Genomic DNA, 21,356 nt, shown 5'->3' with positions numbered 1-21,356 from the left:
TCAGGATCAGTGTTTATGTTTGTGCTGATGCTGATTATCTAAAGCAGATGTGTGCGGCCTTCATAAAAACGTTCATTAAACAATATTACAAGTCTGTAAAGATTTAATGATGTCCACACAAACTTCATGGATCTCAACTTTACCAAATGTGTGCTGATGTCTCTGTAAACCTGAATGGGAGGCTGATTAGGAGATCTGTGGGGGGCCATCAGAACCAGCAGGGCTCAGGAGGGAGAGAGGCATCTGGCCGCCAGATTGGGTTTGAGTACCTGCAACTGTGGGAAAGAGAAGGCACTGAATGGAGCCTGTGTGATGGCTGCTTCTCCTCATGCTCTCCTTCAGGTCCTCAGCTGTCTGTAGGGAAGCAAGAGGCCTTTGAGATCTTCACCAGGGACCAGGAGGACCTTCTGACTATCGAGGACAACAGGACGGTGCTCAGACAGAGGTGAGAGAGTGTGAGTGATGTTCCCAGCATCTTTCCTGAGGGAGGTATGGGTCAGCTGATGGGCTGTAGATCACATGTGAGTCTTTACCCATGAACCTCTGCTTCTCTGGGACAGGTTAGCTGAGGCCAGAGCACTCGGAGTGTGTCGCTCTATAACATCACACCGATCATCTCCGCCTCCTTCGGCCTCCTGAGACTCCAGCCTACGTACCTGGACAACATTAATGAACAAATCACTGTCGGGGTTCCGGTTCCCCCGGAGCCTGGAGGTGGCGTTCAGCACATTCCTAAACCTTTCCAGGACCAGGAGGCATTCCCATTTCCACCCACCTCCTCATCCACCCTCTGCCTCTTTAACGCCAGAGAGCCTCCCAGGGCAGACAGACAGGAAGCTCTCATGATGCCGAACAACTTCACCTCCATCCTGGGATCTGACCTCAGTGTGTCAAAGCTGTGACCTGGAAGATGATCTGCCCCCTCACTACCCTGCACACTGAGAGCTGATGGATGGATAGTTGATAGGTCCTCAGACAAGCCGGCGTTCACTCCTCAGCTTGGCGGTTGCACGATCACACAGCAAACCTGGAGAGTAAGAACATCACTCCTCTGGATCTGCACACGTCGCAGTGCAGAGTTTGAAGGAATTTGACACCCAAATAATTGAACGTCTTCAATCTGGGAGCAACACCAGCAACATCTCCAGGCTGTCACTTGTCATTACCACGTTCAGCTCAGATGAATTCCTCCCAGATGAGGAGCTTGTTATTAGTGGAAGGTGTTTGCCTCGTCTCAAAGTCTAGCAGCATCATGCCCGGTGCGTCTGCGTGCTTCAGACCGTCTGTGGCTCGTGGTTCACGTCCAACATGGAGACGGTTATGCAGAATAATGCAGGGAAAGGTTCTGTCAGTGGTGAAGCAGAGAACATCCGAGCCTCAACATGTCCCTGGTTACCAGTATTGTTCTTGGCTGCGGCTTTGGAATCCATTTAGGTCCAAGAGTGCAGGGGTGTATATTTATGTATCTCCAACTACACTGAAGGTGTAAGGCACCTAAAAGCGAGCGGGGTCCCTCCATCCCTCCATCTCTTCATCCCTCCATCCCTCCATCTCTTTGCCAGATGTTTGTGGATTCATGCAGCAGAGGCCTGATGGAGCGTCTGCTAACCTCTTTGCTCTCCTGCCTTCATTCCCTTCTCACCTTGGCCACCAAACAAGGACACTGGGATAGACAGCAAGGGAAGGATGGAGGAGGAGCCTGAAATGTAAACATGAGGATTGTTACAAATGGCTGGAGATGGAAATATGAAAGTCAAGAGTTCATCAAGCACTGAGTGTCTGTGTGTGTGTGTGTGTGTGCTGCTATTAAGGAGAAATATGAGTCAGGTTTAAATTCATAGTATTCCACAGTAAGAATGTGATGTTAACCCCTGAAGGATCATCGGTTTGACCTCGTGGCTGCAGTCCTGAACCCACAGGCCGGCCCATGAGGACCCCTGAGGTCCAGTACAGAAGGTAGTTCCCTCTCTCACTTTCTGTGGCTGAGCTTCATCTGGATTAGTCGTTTCTGGACGTTGGCGTCTCTCAGATTGGCGACAGGATGGAGTTACAGAAACGTCTTCAGCAGGTTTACGTGTGTATGAGACCTGAGGGACCAGGATGGAAACTCAGCACACCAGGCCGCCGCCACCGCTCAGCCTCTCTGTTATCTTTGCATCTTCCTGCTCATTCGCTTAACTCAAGCGCAGCCAATTAACTCCAGCAGAGCCTGAAACTACCTCCTTCATGTTCACTCTCACTGAATGAAAACGAGCCATTAATCCTCTCCTGCATCATTAATGTGCACTTTAATCACACAGCGTTTGATGACTTCTTTTTTATGGTTAAAATGTAAATGATCGTCAGAAAAATGAACATCCCACTAATAAAGGGACTTCCGGGTTTCCTGAAATCAAGGCAGTGACCCAGACTCTCCACTGAGCGGCGCTGCAGTGCTGGACAAATGGAGCGGGTGGGAAGCAGATTTGGTTCATCTGCAAATTGTACTGACCATGTTTTGGCCGTCTCCATGGCGACAGCTCGTAAAGCTGCATGTTCCTCAGGACAACAACACAAAGCGTCTGATCCGGCACATCTCTCTGTTTCTGCACCACAGGAACTAAACCGCTCACATGTTCAACATCTGATCATCATTCCAGAGCCAGCCAGACTTTAAACTTTGTAATTGTCTCTCCACTGATCGCTTTGGCACCGGAGTGTTTAAATGAGGGAAAGGCCGACTGTGAAGAAGATCAGATGCAGATTAGTTACACATGTGTTCATCTGTGTGTCTGCCACTGGAGAGGCGGCCACAGAAGAAAGTCTCTGCTCTGCTGCTTCCGGCCTCACTGGAGGCTCCAAAGTTCACAGTGAGTACTGCAGCTCGTCCTTCAACCGTCCAGAACCAGAACCAGAACACAACAAGCAACACTAATGTTTTTGGCCATCTTCTGAATTTGATCCTCCGTGTGTGTGTGTGTGTGTGTGTGTGTGTGTGTGTGTGTGTGTGGACCCCAGTGGGCAGACATGTAGGAGGCACATACATGGAAATACATGCGAGTCCATCAGGAGCCTGTAGAGGAGCAGGTCAGCTCATCACCTGAGGACCTCAATGAGGACCACACGCTCAGTCACATCAGTCACTGTGTTTCAGGTCTAAATGAGCTCTCACATACACAGAGAAGATGTTCAACAGCAACATCTGACCAGCAGACGTCTGGATAGAAGTGACTCACATCTGAGCGACTTCTCTGATAGAAAAGACAGGAAGTGAGACAGACAGGCTTCCTTTCCCAGCAGGAAACATGTAGGTTTCTTGCCAGTGTCCATTTTGTGAATCCAGCTGCCAGCCAGCCAGCCAGCCAGCCAGCCAGACACACACACACACACACACACACACGTTTGAACACTGAGTCAGAGTGGCTTCAGGCTCTTCTGTTCCTCCACCTCAGTCGACCCTCACAGCCTGATTCCCCACCTCTCCAGGGTTTGGGTGAGACCTGATCTGATCCTAGACTACATTGTAGACCTGATCTGATCCTAGACTACATTGTAGACCTGATCTGATCCTAGACTACATTGTAGACCTGATCTGATCCTAGACTACATTGTAGACCTGATCTCATCCTCCTCTTCCTTCCCTCCTAATTTCACATTTACATCTTTTACCATTCAGAACACAGAATGATGAAGAACATGATGCGTTATGATGACAATGACCTTCATCAACTCACAGGGAGGCTGATGAATATAAAGGCTACAGCGCCCTCTAGTGATTATGACTGTGAACTGCACCTGAAACAAACACGCTGAGGACAGAGAGAGAGAGAGAGAGAGAGAGAGAGAGAGAGAGAGAGAGAGAGAGAGAGGGAGAGAGGGAGAGAGGGAGAGAGGAGGCAGAGAGAGAGAGAGAGGGGGGGGGGGCAGAGAGAGAGAGAGAGAGAGAGAGAGAGAGAGAGAGAGAGAGAGAGAGAGAGAGAGAGAGGAGAGAGGGAGAGAGGGAGAGAGGAGGCAGAGAGAGAGAGAGAGGGGGGGGGGCAGAGAGAGAGAGAGAGAGAGAGAGAGAGCGGGAGAGGGAGAGAGAGAGAGAGAGAGAGAGAGAGAGACTGAACAGACTTCCCTCACACACTCTGTTGTTGTGGTGACATTATATTTTATATTGTGTGTTGATGTGGTACGATGACATCATAATAAACTACAGGCGGTTTGGTGTTCAGTCAGATGTCCATCAATCAGATAAAGGTTGCCGGTGAAAATCCCTCTTGCCGCCCGTCTTGCTGAGCAGCTGTATGTCAGTGATGATGATGTCGTGGCTCACAGCTTTGCACATGTCGTAGAGCGCCAGCGCCGCCACGGTAACCGCCGTCAGGGCCTCCATCTCTACGCCCGTCCTGCCTGTGGTGCGACACGTCGCCGTGACGAACACGGTGTCCCGCCGCTCGTCGAGGCGGAAGGTGACGGAGGCGTGGTCTAAAGGCAGCGGGTGGCAGAGGGGGATGAGCGCCGCCGTCTGCTTGGAGGCCATGATGCCGGCCAGCTGCGCCACGGCCAGAGCGTCGCCCTTCGCCAGCTCGTTGTCCCGCAGCAGCCGGAAGGCGGCGGCGCCCAGAACCACGGCGCCGGTGGCCGTGGCTTGTCGAGACGTGGCGCGTTTCCCGCCCACATCCACCATGGCGGCCCGGCCCTGAGCGTCGGTGTGCGTCAGCTGAGCTTCAGGTTCCGGGGGTGTGAGGGAGTCGGTGAGCTTCGGACCTGAACGGTTCTGTTTGCAGGCAGGAAGTGGGAGTCCGGGGTCAGAGGAAGTTCCACTGTGGCACAGACGAACACCCGACACTTCCTGTTCATGTATGTTAGCGTTTCTAAGTAGTGTGCAAAAGGCAGGACTTCCTCTCTCAAAAACCTTCTGAGCCTTAAACCTGAGCCCCGCCTGAGTCTGCCAGCAGGGCGGCGACAGAGGGCGGCCAGGAGTCGCTCTGCCAGAGAGGAGCCAGGGATCTGTAGCAGGGGGAACTCTGGGAGACGACTCTGGCAGAGGCCGTGCGGAGCCTGAAGGACAGAGAGGAAGCACAGGCGCATCACACTGAGGGCTCAGGGTCAAAGGTCACAGAGCCATGACATCATGCAGAGGGTTCAGGGTCAGAGGAGATGTGTGTACCTACAGGACAGTCACCCACCAATGAGGATCATGGGTCTGTTCTTCATCTGGGAGATACTGTGCATCCCTGAGGAGAGGAAGAGGAAGAGGAAGAGGTGAGAAGAGCTGTGTGTGTGTGTGTGTGTGTGTGTGTGTGTGTGTGTGTGTGTGTGTGTGTGTGTGTGTGTGTGTGTGTGTGTGTGTGTGTGTGTGTACCTGCGTGTTGCTTCTTCTTCCGGCCCACAGCCGCTCCGATGATCTGCAGAAGCTCCTCCTCCGACACTCCGGAGCGCAGAGCGTCCCGGAGCGACACTTCTGAGTTTCCAAACAAGCACACCTGATGAAGCAGGAGGGGAGGGGCGGGGTTTAAACAGAGCACCACATAAAAAAATAGTAAAAACAAATCCACACACACACACACACACACACACACACACACACACACACAGCTAAAGCCCGGATCCTTCCTACAAAAAAAAAGTTCATGTTGTGCATTGAGACAGGGGGTCACCATGGTAACGCCTCCTTCTTTACCTTCAGGTTGCCGTCTGCTGTGAGGCGTAGACGGTTACAGGAACCACAGAAGTGATGAGACATGGAGGTGATGAAGCCCACCTGACCTTTGAACCCCGGCACTTTGAACGCCTGCAAGAGAGTGAAAAGGGTCAGCTGACTGGTTTGTTACATTCAGAGCAGTCAAAGCTCAGCGTGGCTTCCACAGAGGCTCAAAAGGTCAAAGGTCAGCTCTGTCTCTGACCTTGGCCGTGTCGGCCTGGGCGGAAGGAAGCGTCTCCAGGTCGGGCCACCGCTGCCTGATGAGGTCCAGCATCTCCTGGTAGCTCACCATCTTCTTGAAGTTCCATTTGTTACCTGCAGAGGACAGAGGCATTGTGGGTAATGGCAGGGTGGAAGTCACACACACACACACACACACACGCACACGCACACGCACACACACACACACCTCAGTGTATACTTGAGCACTTTCTTTGTGACTAAACTCACTGAGTTCGTTAACCTTCAGCGACAAAGACCGGTTACCATGGTTACACTCGCCGAGAAGCAGCGGTGGAAACTCATTCATCTGCTAATAAATGTGCTTAAAGTAAAGAAATACAAATAAGAACATCAGTATCATAATACATTTCCTTCCTTCCTTCCTTCCTCCCTCTCTCTCTCTCCCTTCCACCCTCACTTCCTTCCTTCCTTCCTCACTCACCCCTTCCTTCCTTCCTCACTTCCTTCCTTCCTTCCTTCCTCCCTCACTTCCTTCCTTCCTTCCTCCCTTTCTCTCTCCCTCCCTTCCTCCCTTCCTCCCTCACTTCCTTCATTCCTCCCTCCCTCCCTCCCTCTCTCCCTCTCTCCCTTCCTCCCTCTCTCTCTCCCTTCCTCTCTCTCTCCCTTCCTCCATCTTTCCCTCTCTCCCTCCCTCCCTCCCTCCATCCCTCCCTTCCTCTCTCTCTCCCTCCCTCCCTCCCTCCCTCCCTGGCTCTCTCACCATCAAACGGCATGTATTCGATGAATCTCACGTCCACAGGCTTCTTCTCTGTCAGGGCCACAAACTCTGTGATCTCGTCATCGTTGAGTCCTCTCATCACCACACAGTTGACCTGCAGGGGGCAGCACAGAGCGGTGAGAGAATAAAACAACACAAACATCTGGAAAAGGTTTGACTCTCATAACACATAAACAGACATAAACTCTCTCTCAGTCTCCATGGTTACGTAGGACATGACAGCTGCTCCATGCTTCCTTCTCATCTTCATCACAATGCTTCTTCACCAACATTGTTTCTCTGACAGCTCCGTTCACTTTATTAAACAATGTGGAATGAGACGTCCGTTTGTCTCCTCACTACAGGAAGCAAACAGGAAGTGAGCGTCACCTTGACGGGGCTGAAGCCCATCTGGACGGCCTGATCGATGCCCTCCATCACCCTGTGGAACCCTGAGGAGACAAGAGCACAGGAGGGCTAAGAGAGGGAGGGAGGGTGTGTGTGTGTGTGTGTGTGTGTGTGTGTGTGTGTGTGTGTGTGTGTGTGTGTGTGTATTAAGATTTGATTCAGATTGCAAGTTTGAGTTATCCTTGTTTTTCTCAAATTGCACTAATTTTCTATGAATTGAATATTAACATTATTATAATCAATGTAATAGTTATTTATATGAATATCTATTTAAGAGGATTTGATGTTGGGCTGCTAAACTTGAGAGGTTGAGTTATTTATCTGACAGTGACGTTGACTTCACTTTGCCTTGTGTGTTTCTGTTGTTGAGTGCAGATTGCGCTCCATCACTTCTACTTGAATTGAATAAGAAATATGTTGGAGAGTAAAACAGAGATCAGTCAAAAAGCGGCTGGTTGTGGGAAAATCGCAAATCTTTGTTACATTTGTTTGTTTCCAAGAGAAGATGATTGAAGAACATAGTTTGATATTTATTTTGGGGGAAATAATTGCTATATTGCGTAATAAATTAAATCTATAGATTAATGGACTAATCGTACAAATAATCTGTAGATCAATCGATAAACAAATACTGGCTAGGTGCTGCTCTGATGCTTATAAACATCATAAATCATTCCGTACCTTTCCGTCTGACGATGAACTCAAACTTGGCGGGCACCAGTGAGTCCAGGCTGATGTTGATGAGGTCGAGTCCCGCCTCCTTCAGCCTGGGCAGCAGCCTGGTCAGGTTCATGCCGTTAGTGGTGACGGCGATGGATTTCAGACCCTCCAGCTTCCTCATCTCAGCTGGGCAGGGGGAGAAGGAACAAGTCGTCAGGTGAAAATGGGCGTGGCCAAGCCCAACGTGTTAGAGGCTGTAGGTAATATTGCTTTATCAAAGATTGCTATCAAAAAGAAATAAAAGAAGGTAAAAATAAAAATAATTAATTAATAACTTTAATAAATTAAAGTTCTCGGGGCACCACCCTGTTTGTTGGCACAGGGAACCAAGATAGCAGATAATTGACCTAACTTTAAAGATTCACCATAAGTTTTAATTATCAATTAAAATTATCAGATTAATTAATAAATTAATAAAAAGGGGATTACTTAAAGATTAGTTTTGCGCTCGAAATCAGTCTAGAAGGGTGAGACTTGACGTGCGTAGAGGCTGATAATCATACAACATTCAGAGCAAACAATTTCAGACACTTCTTGTTAAGATATGAAAAGATTTATTTTAATCACAATAATAACTAAGGTCATTACTATCAATAAAACAAACGGGAAAACATAAACAATGTCAAGAAGTTCAGGCAACAACAGATTTGAATGCAAGGAAGACAAACTGGAGTGTGTGTGTGTGTGTGTGTGCGAGTGTGTGTGTGTGTGTGCGTGTGAGAAGGGATGATGCACAGGAAGTGGCAGAGTTATAACACGCCCACTAGTACGATCTGGATCAAACTAAAATGGCGGGACCTAGCTTAGAAGCAGGCTATGTAGCAATGGCGGCTAAACACATGTGAATGGGAGGGGTCCCAAGATGGCGGCTTTCTTCCTAGCTCCCTATATGTGGGTGTGTGCTGGTGCGTGCGTGCGTGCGTGCGTGTGTGTGTGTGTTCTGAGAGTGTGCTCCGCCCCTCGACGCGGCAGAAGATGGGCAGAGACAGACTTGGGTTTGTGAATTTGTGAAGCAGGCTGAGAGGCTCAAGCAAGGCTTACAATACACAAAATTACAGTCAAACACACGGAGATGTAGCACATTAGCAGTTTACCAGAACAAAGAATTGAGAGAGAGAGAGGGAGAGAGAGAACGGCGCACATGCAATCGGTGTTGATTAACACCGAGGAAAAATTAAAGAACACACTTGTAACATTAAGCTTAGTTAAGAACACATGGTATCCTATATCTAATGCACATAATATCACTTCCTAACTCTTTGTCTGCCCAGACGTCTAAGCCTTACTTGGTGGAATTACGTCCGTGTTGTAATTCACCGTAGAGGTAGTCGAGCAGTCCGTGGTATTGAAGATCCAGTTGGGTCGCGGGTTTAAACAGATTCAGGCGCTGATGAGTTGATCATGGGGCCAGTCTGCAAGTCCTTGATTTTCCTGGTTCCAGTGGGAAGGCCTGGTCGTTGGTCGACGGGGAATTGGGAGAAAACAGGAGGAAACGCTTCTTCCCTCGGGTGTAGTCAGGATTCAGGTCGAGCCAACCAAAGAGGGATCTCCATGGGTTTAGAGAGGGAAAAGAATGTTCACTGAACAAGGGTTGGGCCTTTGTTCAGGGAGAGAGAGGTCTCTTGACGTCTTCAGCAGTGGAGCAGTTGGACAGAGAGAAATCTTGGGTTCGCTGAATTGGGAAAATCCAGGGCACATTCTTCAGTTTCTTTGTGTGGAAGAGGTGAAGGGGAGAAGGCGCTTGAAGAAGAGGCTAGAGGAAGAGAGAGCGAGTTGAGGACGACTCAAACCTTTATAGCTCCCCACCGATAAGGTGTGAAAAAGGGGTTGACTCTAGGTACCGTGGGTGATGTTTTATGACTCTGTCCGAAGACAAAGGATTCTGCTTATCTTCAGGCCACATGGAAGCCATGTGGCTTAGGCTTTTGACCTGTGTCGTAGGCCCAAGTATTAATACTTGAGAACTGGTATTTGCCCCTACATATCCCCCTGATGATCTTGAGGCGAGGGTTGCAGCCACAGTCTCCAAGAGCAAACATTAGGGCGAACAGTTCATAAGTCCTCATCACATGGTCCAAGTCCTGAGAGCAACCTGGAGTTGGATAATCCTCGGGTGCGGAAAATGTTCCCGAAAACAGTTCAATAAGGCTTTTGACATCTGGGCAGTCAGTAAGGCATGTCTGGGCAGAATGAACTAAACTAGACTACCTTAACACATTATTGAGAGACATACACAGTAATGTTACAACCTGTCATTCTTTGGTCATTGTCGTTGACAAAAAGAAAAAACCACGACGTGGAAATTCAAAGGAAAAAGAAAGAGAAAGGAAGGTTGTTACTGTTAGTAATCTGCTTCTCGGAGGAGTAGAAACAGTTAATAGTAGATGAGTGGTCTGACGTGGGACACATAGTGGAATGTGAGTCGGGCCCTCAAATCTGCTGTGTAATGTTCGAGTGTTTGGGCAGTGTGTACCCCCCCTTTACCAACACTGAGGTGTAGATGCGACTGGCATTTCTTTGTGGACAAGGTTCCCTAGGAATGGTAGGAGTGGAGTGGATAAGGTGTTGGGAATTGACTCTGGCTTGGTCCAGGGGCATCTTAGGCTCCCTTGGATCCTGCCTTCAGCTTGTGGAGCAGGCTGTTAAAGTGTGAAGGTGCCTGGTCCTGTAAGACTGACAGAGAGTCCTTATCAGTCCTCCTGTGGTCATCTTTTGACACCTCGAAGGGGCTTTGGGAAGCATCGAGTTGCTGTATCAACTCTGTCAGGCACTTCATTATCATTTCCTTTATGTAATGTTCTCCAAAAGACTCAAAAGTCTTCTCCTTTGTCTCGCTCTGCGGTCTAGGACCCTGTTTGAAGCGGACATCCCTTCTCTTTGTGAAGGAGTTCTGGTTTTGGAACCTATGCTGAACCTGAGAGGGGCCTCTTTGGCCATGTCTATGGTTCTTTTGTCCACCCCGCAGGTGGTAGGGCAGGTGTTTTGGGAGTGCAGTGCCACTGTTTACACTTAAGGGGAAGTCTTTGCAGCTTTCCAATTCTAACTCAGTCTGTGCTGATGACTGGATGCCTAAAACTCTCACCTCATCTTCAGGTGTGTCAGTGGGGCGTACAACTGTCTCCCAGGTCATTTGGGCGATATTCTTAATCTCCTGCATGGTGGGTTTACCCTGCTTACACATCAGTGTGACGTGGATTCTCACACAGGGATGGAGGTTGTGGAGGAAGAGAGAGCGGAAGAATCGATTTTCCTCCAGGCCCGGTTCAGTACTTCCTTGGAAGTAGGCACTCCTCAGTCGTCTGTAATAATCACGGGGCGGTTCTGTTCGCTTTTGGTGAATATTCATGGCGCTGAGTGTGGTTGATGTCTCATCAAAGTATAGCGAGTACTCCTCACGTAGGGCACTACATAGCCTGGTGTAGCTGTGACGGATACGAGACGGCTGCGTTTCAATGAAAGCACGAACGCTCCTGGAAGCTGTTTTCCAGATGAGCTTTAACTTCTCACGTGAAGTGGCGTGAGACAAATCAATAAGGGAGTTTTCAATTTCACTAAGATAATTGTTAACATTAGCATCCTTGTTTATGGGGTCAAAACGCTCAAGGTCCTGGGCAAGGGAGTCTAGCTGACGCATGCGCAGGCCTGTTATGTACTCCCGCTGGTATTCATCTGATTCTTCAGATGAGGAATACCGATGCTCGCTCATGTCATCACGCTGTGGGGCATGGTTACTTCCCTTTCGTGGTGAAGGCGGCATTTTAGAGTGGCGATGCCTAGGGGTCGCCTGAGGGGAGAGTGGCTGAGGTATGACCGAAGGGGAACGGGGTCGAAGCTTGGCTTCACCCAAGTGTGGCAGATTTGTGTACCGATCGTGGGTCGGTGGACATGACATGCTGTTAGCTGGAACCTGGGCAAGAGAGTGGAGATGTCGCATGTGCAGGTCTGTAGCATACTCCCGCTGGTATCCATCTGACTCTTCAGATGAGGGATACCGATGCTCGCTCATTTCATCAGGCTGTGGGGCACGTTTACGTCCCTTTCGTGATGAAGGCAGCATTTCAGAGGGGCAATCCCTTGGGGGCGCCTGAGGGGGAAGTAGCTGAGATGTGACCTGAGACGGGTGGGGTTGAAGCGTGGCTTCACCCAACTGTGGAAGCTTCATGTACCGATCTGGTGTCGGTGGACATATCCTGCTCTCAGCTGAAACTGTGGCAGAGTAAGCTTCTGGGGCGCGTGCCACTGGGTTTGCTGCCCCCCTTTGGTCAGTAGCATAGCTAAGCACCTTGTGAGCCTCTGCACGCGCGGCCTGGCTCTTGTGCAGTGCACTCTCGTGCTTAGCATCTTCGCTATCCTGCTTAGCATGACGGAGTCTCTGTGTGCACTCTGCCAACAGGGAAGTAGTGTTCTGCAGCTCAGAACAAAACGCCTGATTCTGTGATCGCTGGCGGAGGTCCTTTGCCTTAAGGGTTACGACCTCGCCACTAAGTGTGGCTATTTGTAAATGAGCTTTGTGATGGCAGAACAAAAATAATTGACCAACTATCTCCTTACTAGACCATCTTTGTCCGCTAGGTTCATTAACCATTCGAACTAAATTGGCGATCTCAGTGTCACACTGAGCTATGGTGTAGCCATCAAGCTCCTCTTTCTCTTTTACAGAGACTCTGAGGAGTTGAGCAACCAAATCAGGCAGTGAGGTATTCTCACCTGCCTGAGGAGTTTCAGCTCCATACTCTGATGGAGTCTGGTTAGTCATATCTATCCCTTTGAAGCAAGGAAGAAGGAATCTAGTGACAACTAGGGGGGGTCTCTGCAAACACTAATAGTGATGACAGCTGCCCACCAGATGGTGCTGTCCTGGTTACGGTGCACTGGTCAGGGCACTGTAAGTTAAGCTCTTTCTAATGCAAATTAGACACAAGCAACAAGATTCTCTCAAGGTAACCACTTAGCATATCAATGACTGTCACAGCAGGAAGCACAACAACACTGCATGGGACACAGACAGAGACAGCACTCAGCAAATCGAAATTTTTAATCTAAAGTTATAAACTTTAAAAAAAAAATCCAAACCAATCTGAAAATTGCTCGTATGAATGTTGTATGAAATCAACAGTACCACGCCTCACACGGGGCACCAATTATATGTAGGTAATATTGCTTTATCAAAGATTGCTATCAAAAAGAAATAAAAGAAGGTAAAAATAAAAATAATTAATTAATAACTTTAATAAATTAAAGTTCTCGGGGCACCACCCTGTTTGTTGGCACAGGGAACCAAGATAGCAGATAATTGACCTAACTTTAAAGATTCACCATAAGTTTTAATTATCAATTAAAATTATCAGATTAATTAATAAATTAATAAAAAGGGGATTACTTAAAGATTAGTTTTGCGCTCGAAATCAGTCTAGAAGGGTGAGACTTGACGTGCGTAGAGGCTGATAATCATACAACATTCAGAGCAAACAATTTCAGACACTTCTTGTTAAGATATGAAAAGATTTATTTTAATCACAATAATAACTAAGGTCATTACTATCAATAAAACAAACGGGAAAACATAAACAATGTCAAGAAGTTCAGGCAACAACAGATTTGAATGCAAGGAAGACAAACTGGAGTGTGTGTGTGTGTGTGTGTGCGAGTGTGTGTGTGTGTGTGCGTGTGAGAAGGGATGATGCACAGGAAGTGGCAGAGTTATAACACGCCCACTAGTACGATCTGGATCAAACTAAAATGGCGGGACCTAGCTTAGAAGCAGGCTATGTAGCAATGGCGGCTAAACACATGTGAATGGGAGGGGTCCCAAGATGGCGGCTTTCTTCCTAGCTCCCTATATGTGGGTGTGTGCTGGTGCGTGCGTGCGTGCGTGCGTGTGTGTGTGTGTTCTGAGAGTGTGCTCCGCCCCTCGACGCGGCAGAAGATGGGCAGAGACAGACTTGGGTTTGTGAATTTGTGAAGCAGGCTGAGAGGCTCAAGCAAGGCTTACAATACACAAAATTACAGTCAAACACACGGAGATGTAGCACATTAGCAGTTTACCAGAACAAAGAATTGAGAGAGAGAGAGGGAGAGAGAGAACGGCGCACATGCAATCGGTGTTGATTAACACCGAGGAAAAATTAAAGAACACACTTGTAACATTAAGCTTAGTTAAGAACACATGGTATCCTATATCTAATGCACATAATATCACTTCCTAACTCTTTGTCTGCCCAGACGTCTAAGCCTTACTTGGTGGAATTACGTCCGTGTTGTAATTCACCGTAGAGGTAGTCGAGCAGTCCGTGGTATTGAAGATCCAGTTGGGTCGCGGGTTTAAACAGATTCAGGCGCTGATGAGTTGATCATGGGGCCAGTCTGCAAGTCCTTGATTTTCCTGGTTCCAGTGGGAAGGCCTGGTCGTTGGTCGACGGGGAATTGGGAGAAAACAGGAGGAAACGCTTCTTCCCTCGGGTGTAGTCAGGATTCAGGTCGAGCCAACCAAAGAGGGATCTCCATGGGTTTAGAGAGGGAAAAGAATGTTCACTGAACAAGGGTTGGGCCTTTGTTCAGGGAGAGAGAGGTCTCTTGACGTCTTCAGCAGTGGAGCAGTTGGACAGAGAGAAATCTTGGGTTCGCTGAATTGGGAAAATCCAGGGCACATTCTTCAGTTTCTTTGTGTGGAAGAGGTGAAGGGGAGAAGGCGCTTGAAGAAGAGGCTAGAGGAAGAGAGAGCGAGTTGAGGACGACTCAAACCTTTATAGCTCCCCACCGATAAGGTGTGAAAAAGGGGTTGACTCTAGGTACCGTGGGTGATGTTTTATGACTCTGTCCGAAGACAAAGGATTCTGCTTATCTTCAGGCCACATGGAAGCCATGTGGCTTAGGCTTTTGACCTGTGTCGTAGGCCCAAGTATTAATACTTGAGAACTGGTATTTGCCCCTACAAGGCCCAGAGAGAGAGAGAGAGAGAGAGAGAGAGAGAGAGAGAGAGAGAGAGAGAGAGAGAGAGAGAGAGAGAGAGAGAGCGAGAGCGAGAGCGAGAGCGAGAGAGCGAGAGAGAGAGAGAGAACAGCAGCAGAAGAGGCCTCAGCCATCCTGGTGTCTTTTTGGAGAAGATGCAGACAGAACAAAGGAATGCAGGAAAAAGGGAAATGTTATTGTGCATCTTATGGGTCAAAGGTCATCAGCTCCTCACCAATGATGTCCACCACGTCCGGCCTGATGAGCGGCTCTCCCCCCGTCAGGCGGATCTTCTCCACCCCCTCCTGGACGAAGAGGCGGGCCAGGGTCAGAACCTCTGAGGTGGACAGCAGCTGAGCCCGGGGTGTGAGCTTCACCCCTTCCTCAGGCATGCAGTACTGACCTGTGTGTGTGTGTGTGTGTGTGTGTGTGTGTGTGTGTGTGTGTGTGTGAGGGGGGGGCACAGAGTTACAGTCAGTGATTGATCACTGTTATGATCGTTACCAGGTAACAACCCTAAAGGTTAACACAGATGGTTCTCTAAACTTCCTCCCCCTCCTCCTCCTCTTCCTCCTCTACTCACAGCGCAGGTTGCATTTCTCGGTGAGGGAGATCCTCAGGTAGCTGTGCCTCCTGCCGAAGCCGTCGGTTAGAAACTCTGAGAAGGGCCTGTAGTCTTCATTTAGGCTCTCAGAGGAAGTGAGGCCCTGCAGAACAACAACCAACACACACAGAGCCACTGAGTGAGTGTGTGTGTGTGTGTGTGTGTGTGTGTGTGTGTGTGTGTGTGTGTGTGTGTGTGTGTGTGTGTGTCTGTGTCTGTGTCTGTGTGTGTGTGTGTCTGTGTGTGTGTGTGTGTGTGGTCAAAGTGCAGCAGTGCCATCTCCCAGCTGCATGTTAAACCCCTCCATAGATGATTTATGAAACATCTTAACTAGACTGAACTTCTGAGCGCTGAAGCTGAGGAGCAGAACACATGAGCCACCTTTACACACTGGAGCAGGAAGTCAAAAGGTGCTGGTGCAGTCATGTGAACACAGAGCAGAGAGACGAGGACACCAGAGGCTCAGTCAGTGCTGCCATGATGAAGAAACACGCCAGGTGACCCGGTGTCAAACATCTACAGCTGCTGCTTCTGACCTGGGTGAGATATGAATGTGTGTGTCTGCAGGAGTGTGTGAGACTGGACGGCGTCCTCTCCTGCTCTCTGTCCGACATCCACACAAACATCAACTCAAACTCTGATGAACCAAATTGGCCTTGAAAATGGACTGAACCATGTGAGCACAGAGGGGACGGGCACATGGACCAGTCCTGACCTGTGACTGTTACATGGCTGCACATGACTCACTGCATGTTAGACACAGTCCCTGAAGACGAGAAGTCATATGTGTATCTCCACACACACACACACACACACAGGCACACACACAACCACTTGGTTAACACCCTGGGGCAAACTCTGCCCCAGGGTCCTGGGTGTCAGATGGCTGAGTCACAGTTTCTTCCTCTATTTGTCTAAAGTCTCTTAAGTTGACATCTAAACTATCTGAGCTCTTTGACACAGAAACAGAATTTAAGTCTCAAACTTACCAAACTATTGATAACAAACTTTATTGGACCCGAGCAGTGTTCCGACCCGTCCTGACGGTAAATCGGATCATGTTTGGTTCTGACTCTTCTTCGTGGTTCCTTTAGTTGTTTTGCTGCTGTGGCTCAGCTTCAGTGTTCTCTCACACACACACACACACACACGCATGTGTCACAGTACATCTCCGCGCGTTGCCAGGGTGACCGCGGGGACACAGTGGGACAGGCACATGGACACTGGTTCTGGTTCTGGTTCTGGTTCGTTACCTTGTCTGATCTCCGCTTCAGCGATGCAGCAACGTTCGGCGCAGGTGAAGTCGAGTCCCCAAGTTCCTGTGCGTTTTCCTTGTGCGTAGCGCTGGAAAACCGGAAACTGTTCCTGCTTACGCTTCGATTGAAGACTTTAGATAAGTTGTGCGGAGCGACGCGGGCACAGCTGTGTGTGTGTGTGCGGAGCAAACGGCGGCACACTGCGCCGTAAGCCGCCATAGTTTAGTTTGACAGCACACACTCGAGTCGAGAGGAAGAGGAGGCTCTGCAGTAAACATGTCATCTGACCGGGAGGGGAGGGGTTAAGAGGCGAGGCCACAGCAGCCAATCAAAGAAGGCGAAGCCGGGGGAATCTGGGTAACGTAGTCAACATTAGTTAGAAAAGAGTTAGGAATGTTCCTCATCATACTCAGCTAATGTTCAGGATTCAACTTCATATATGACAAACAATATAATATATATACATTATAATCAGGAGTCAGAGAAACCAGAGGAGGAGGAAGAGGAGGAGAGGGAGGAGGAAGAGGAGGGGAGGGAGGAAGAGGAGGAGAGGGAGGAGGAAGAGGAGGGGAGGGAGAAGGAAGAGGAGGAGAGGGAGGAGGAAGATGAGGAGAGGGAGGAGGAAGAGGAGGAGAGGGAGAAGGAAGAGGAGCAGATGCATGTGCAGGATGATGATGTTTGAATCCTAAAGCTTAAATAAAAACACTCTGGCTCAGCTTTTATCAATCATCTATTTATTCATTGTGAATATTCATACAAAAAGATTTGCTAAGGAGGAAGTGACATCAGATAAACAGGAAGTGACTTTAATTAACTTTACATTCAACACAGCTAACTCCACTTAGCCACGCCTCCAGTTGGTCCACTGCAGCCTGGACCAATAGCAGAGAGGCGACGGGGGAAAGCCTGCGATCTGATTGGTTCATTCTGGACTCATAAATCTATTTCAAAAATTACAAATATATAAATGCTCTACAGTGATAACAATGATATGGTGTCAGGCCTAGTTCAGATAATAATACTTCACTGTCTTCAGAGAGACAAACACACACACACACACACACACACACACACACAATATAATAAGCATCAGAACACACAGCTAAAAACTACAACTCTTTCATGTCGCCAGGGATGGGGGTCAGAGGTCATCTCTACTCCACAGGCCTGAGGCTGTGTCCCTTAGTGTTTACTGTGACAGTAAGCCTGTCAGTCAGGCTCAGCCTGTCAGTCAAACTCAGCCCATCAGTAAAGCCACCTTCACATTCTAGGCCTGAACGCTCAGATCGTCTCTCTCTGTCTCTTCTGTGACCTCAGTGTGACCTCAGGGTGACCTCAGGGTGACCTCAGTGTGACCTCAGTGTGACCACAGTGTGACCTCAGGGTGACCTCAGGGTGACCTCAGTGTGACCTCAGTGTGACCACAGTGTGACCTCAGGGTGACCTCAGGGTGACCTGAGCTCTGCTGAGCCACACAACAACAAACACAGGGTCTAATAATAAAAACTGACTGTGGCACATTTCTGTCCCAGTTTCTTGTTAAACTGCTGAGTGCAGCTCTGTGTGCTCGGGCTCACCTAGATGGATTCTTCAGGAGGACCTAAAGAGGCTGCAGAGCTCTGAGTCCACTCCTTTATTAGGAGACCAGGTAACGCATCACAAAGGTTTAGGTTTCTGCTGAGTCATCACACTAAAGTTTACACTCCTAATATTGATCCCTCGAGGGGCGGAGCCTGAGGAGGATCTGAGCCCTCTGGGCTGAGGGGCGGAGCCTGAGGAGGAACTGACAGTCCCATAACAATCTGATACGAGTCGCCTCTAGGACCAAATGTGGTCAGGTTTGGTTTCTTCATGCTGATCTGAAAACAGCAGATCTGTGTCACATGGAGGCAAAACAAACCAGAAACAATCAGACTGGTGAGCCTGAGCCTGGAATGTGAAGGCAGCGTGAGGCGTTCAGGGGCGGCGCTCCAGACTCCAGCAGGAAACGTGGAGGGAGAACTACCTGCTTCTTTACTGGTGTGATGTGATCAGTGTGTGTTAAACATACATAGGCACGTGTTAGAGGTGTGTGTGTGAGCCCAGTTCACCTTATAAGCTCAACCTTATGAGCAAAGAACATTTACATTGATTCTGTGCTCTCCAAAATCTAAAAGGAATTTCAGGATAATGTACAGATTCTATATCATTGAAATGAACACAGGCTTAAATCAGCGTCAACAAGGCCCCGCGGGTCTGACTGGAGGACAGGGACCAAGCTCAGGACTGCAGGGCCCTGACTTGGGCTGAGCGAGATTATGATGATGACAAAGAAATCACTACTGATCAGATAAAGGTTACCGTGGAAGCCAAACATCATAGATCAATCAGGTCCAGATTCAGTTTTCAATCCATGACGACTTCAGGCAATATGTCAGGAAATATGTGTCAGAATGAGGTCAGACGTTTGTATCTAAATGAACTGAGCCTCACAGAGGAGCTGTTAGAGGTCCAATCAGAGACCTGCACACATGGTACCAGAACAACTCATACCTCCAGAATGATGCAACTTACAAGAAAACAACATGAGCAACCAAGTTTGGATGAAAATGAGGAGTAACGCTTTACGTTTTCTAATATGAGCGATGTGTCTTAGTGTGTATAGATATGTTCCCTCAGTGGCTGTGATATATGTCCTCTATGAGTGTGTGTGTGTGTGTGTGTGTGTGTGTGTGTGTGTGTGTGTGTTCTCAGCGCAGCCAGGAGGAGGGCACCCACTGTGGCTCAGTGTCCAGTTTGTTGATGAGTCGTAGCAGCTCATTGTAAGCTTTGTCTTGGTCCGTATTGACGATGACGGCGTCAAAGTGATGGCCGCAGCTTTGCTCCATCTCCCGGGCTTTCTCTATGATGTCCCTCAGCTCCTCAGGCTGAGGATGACACACACACACACACACACACATACATAAGAACATCGGCATGAAAATAATATACTTTAGACCAAGAGTGACAGAGTGAGAGAGTGAGTGAGAGAGTGAGAGTGAGGGTGAGAGTGAGAGAGAGAGAGTGAGAGTGAGGGTTAGAGAAAGAGAGAGAGAGAGAGAGAGAGAGAGAGAGAGAGAGAGGTGGTTTGCTACCTTGGGGTTCTTGTTGTCTTTAGCCAGTAAGGCTCTGAGTCTTTCCTGGGAGGGCGGAGCTATGAAGATGATGTAAGGCTTTAGGTCTGAACTCCTCAGCACCTTCAGAGACTGAACACACACACACACACACACACACACACACACACACACACACACGTTAGGATTCAAACTTCACCTGCCTTCACCTTCCCACTCCAGCAACCCTGAATAATGTGTCCCAGTATAACAACAACATCTCCTCCTCCTCTCCAGGTGACCTCAGACATGCTGTTTCCTGTCCCTGTCTCTGTTCTCACCTGTGTGTGCAGACACAGCAGGCAGATCTTTCCAGTGTTGATGACTTGTCTCACCGAGTCTGTGCTGGTCCCATACAAGTTCTTCTCAAACTCACCAAACTCGATCAGCTTCCCTGCAGAAACACCAATGGGGGGGGGGGGGGGGGGGGAGTGTGTACACGTCATTCACCTGATTAGAGCCTCCCTCCTCCCAGATCCTCACACAAACCTTACCAGCTGCCAGTTCAGCTTCAAACGTCTGACGGGACACAAAGTGGTAATCTCGACCGCTCAGTTCACCTTCACGTCGGCTCCGTGTGGTGTCTGGAGACACACACAGGCACACAGGAAGACACAACAGAGACACAAGTTACACAAACACACAGTGGACCAGTTCGGTGTGTGTGCGTGTGTGTGTGTGTTGAGGTCTTACGGGGCACAGCACCAGCAAAGCGCTCTGGCTGGTTGAGGAGCCTCTGCTTCAGCGCCGCCTGTCCACAGCTGGCTGGACCGATCAGAGCGATGGGTCTCTTCCTATTGGCCGGCTGGTGGTACAGAGCCATCTCCTCATAGGTCAGAATCTCCTCACTGTCCATGTCTGAGTCAACAGGAGGACAGAAGGAGCCGGCGTGTTATGGACTTGCCGGTGCAGGTGAAGGTCATTACCCTTCATACAGCACAGAGACAGACAGACTGACTGACAGACAGACGGGTCATACCATCATTCTTATGAGCGTTGTAAAGCAGCTTCTTCCTCTTCCTCTTGTTCTTCTTTGCACACCACAGCTTCCCTACAGAAACATAGTAGATCTTAAAATCATCGAATTTTGACTCTAAACCAAATGTGATGGCTGAGTGACAGCTGAGTGACAGCTCTGTGGTTGAGGAGTGAACTAACCAGACTTCTCCGGCTCCTTGTCTTCTTCTATGGTTTGTTTCATGGCTTCCCTCTGTTGCTGGAAGCTTTTCCCTATGGAAACAAAGTTCTTAGTAACGTTATTGTGACACAGATTTGTGTTCACATACACACACCATTCTGCAAAACAAAGCAGTGGGTCAGGTGGTGTGTGTGTGTGTGCGTGTGTTAGACTGTCTTTCACCCAAACCCCTGAGAAAACCCAAAGCTTTCCATAAATGTCTCTGTCAGGGCAGACAGACAGACAGACTCAGTACCTGGTACCAGTCCAGCTAGAGGCTGGTTGTCCTCGTCTCCATCCCTGTACGCCTGCCACCAGTTAGGGTCGGCCTGGCTGATGATGTGCAGAATGTCTCCCTTCTGGAAGGACAGGCCCAGCTCTCTGCAGGGCACATAGGGGTCATCTGAGGGGTCGTAGTCAAAATGGGCCTTAACATGGACCTGCAGGAATGAAGAAGAAGAAGAAGAGGGAAAGATTCAGAAAAACACTTTGGATTAGATTCCA

The 21,356-nt window shown here is 48.9% G+C and overlaps 2 protein-coding genes across 10 annotated transcripts in view; both read right to left on the bottom strand.

Moving 5' to 3' along the window:
* Positions 1-4,096: 4,096 nt before the first annotated feature.
* On the bottom strand, positions 4,097-16,818 carry mocs1 (molybdenum cofactor synthesis 1). 3 transcript variants are annotated; one of them, XM_076170584.1, is made up of 11 exons: positions 16,542-16,818; positions 15,268-15,391; positions 14,920-15,087; positions 7,698-7,862; positions 6,999-7,060; positions 6,612-6,723; positions 5,871-5,983; positions 5,648-5,758; positions 5,330-5,450; positions 5,154-5,201; positions 4,097-5,025 (listed from the first exon to the last, which is right to left on the bottom strand). In XM_076170584.1, exons 1-11 carry the CDS (start codon positions 16,761-16,763, stop codon positions 4,208-4,210), a joined length of 2,064 nt encoding a protein of 687 aa, XP_076026699.1. In that variant the 5' UTR covers positions 16,764-16,818; the 3' UTR covers positions 4,097-4,207. The 3 variants fall into 3 exon arrangements, with proteins under 3 accessions (XP_076026699.1, XP_076026700.1, XP_076026701.1); XM_076170585.1 differs by lacking the exon at positions 16,542-16,818 and adding an exon at positions 16,278-16,391; XM_076170586.1 differs by having other exon boundaries at positions 4,902-5,025; positions 5,139-5,201; positions 16,542-16,816.
* A 438-nt stretch (positions 16,819-17,256) lies between these two features.
* LOC143016296 (protein PALS1-like) overlaps positions 17,257-21,356 on the bottom strand; it is a 13,753-nt gene continuing 9,653 nt past the window's right edge. Inside the window, exons 10-19 of one of the 7 annotated variants that reach the window (XR_012965512.1) lie at positions 21,109-21,292; positions 20,834-20,905; positions 20,655-20,726; positions 20,369-20,533; positions 20,170-20,259; positions 19,957-20,069; positions 19,658-19,768; positions 17,978-19,450; positions 17,901-17,944; positions 17,257-17,867 (exon numbers count right to left, since the gene is read on the bottom strand). Coding sequence is in view for 1 of the 7 variants with exons in the window: in XM_076170558.1 (XP_076026673.1) it covers positions 19,274-19,450; positions 19,658-19,768; positions 19,957-20,069; positions 20,170-20,259; positions 20,369-20,533; positions 20,655-20,726; positions 20,834-20,905; positions 21,109-21,292 (984 nt within the window). In the remaining 6 variants the exon portion in view is untranslated. Of the gene's footprint in view, positions 19,451-19,657; positions 19,769-19,956; positions 20,070-20,169; positions 20,260-20,368; positions 20,534-20,654; positions 20,727-20,833; positions 20,906-21,108; positions 21,293-21,356 lie in introns of all 7 variants that reach the window. The other 6 variants (XR_012965513.1, XR_012965509.1, XR_012965510.1 and 3 more) reach the window with 6 other exon arrangements.

Source organism: Genypterus blacodes, unplaced genomic scaffold (assembly GCF_046128005.1).
Source record: "Genypterus blacodes isolate CSIRO-AG114 ecotype Tasmania unplaced genomic scaffold, CSIRO-AGI_Gbla_v1 ptg000224l_1, whole genome shotgun sequence".
NCBI lineage: Eukaryota > Metazoa > Chordata > Actinopteri > Ophidiiformes > Ophidiidae > Genypterus > Genypterus blacodes.
Note: the sequence above shows the minus strand (reverse complement) of the source record. Positions and strands in the feature narration are given on the sequence as shown.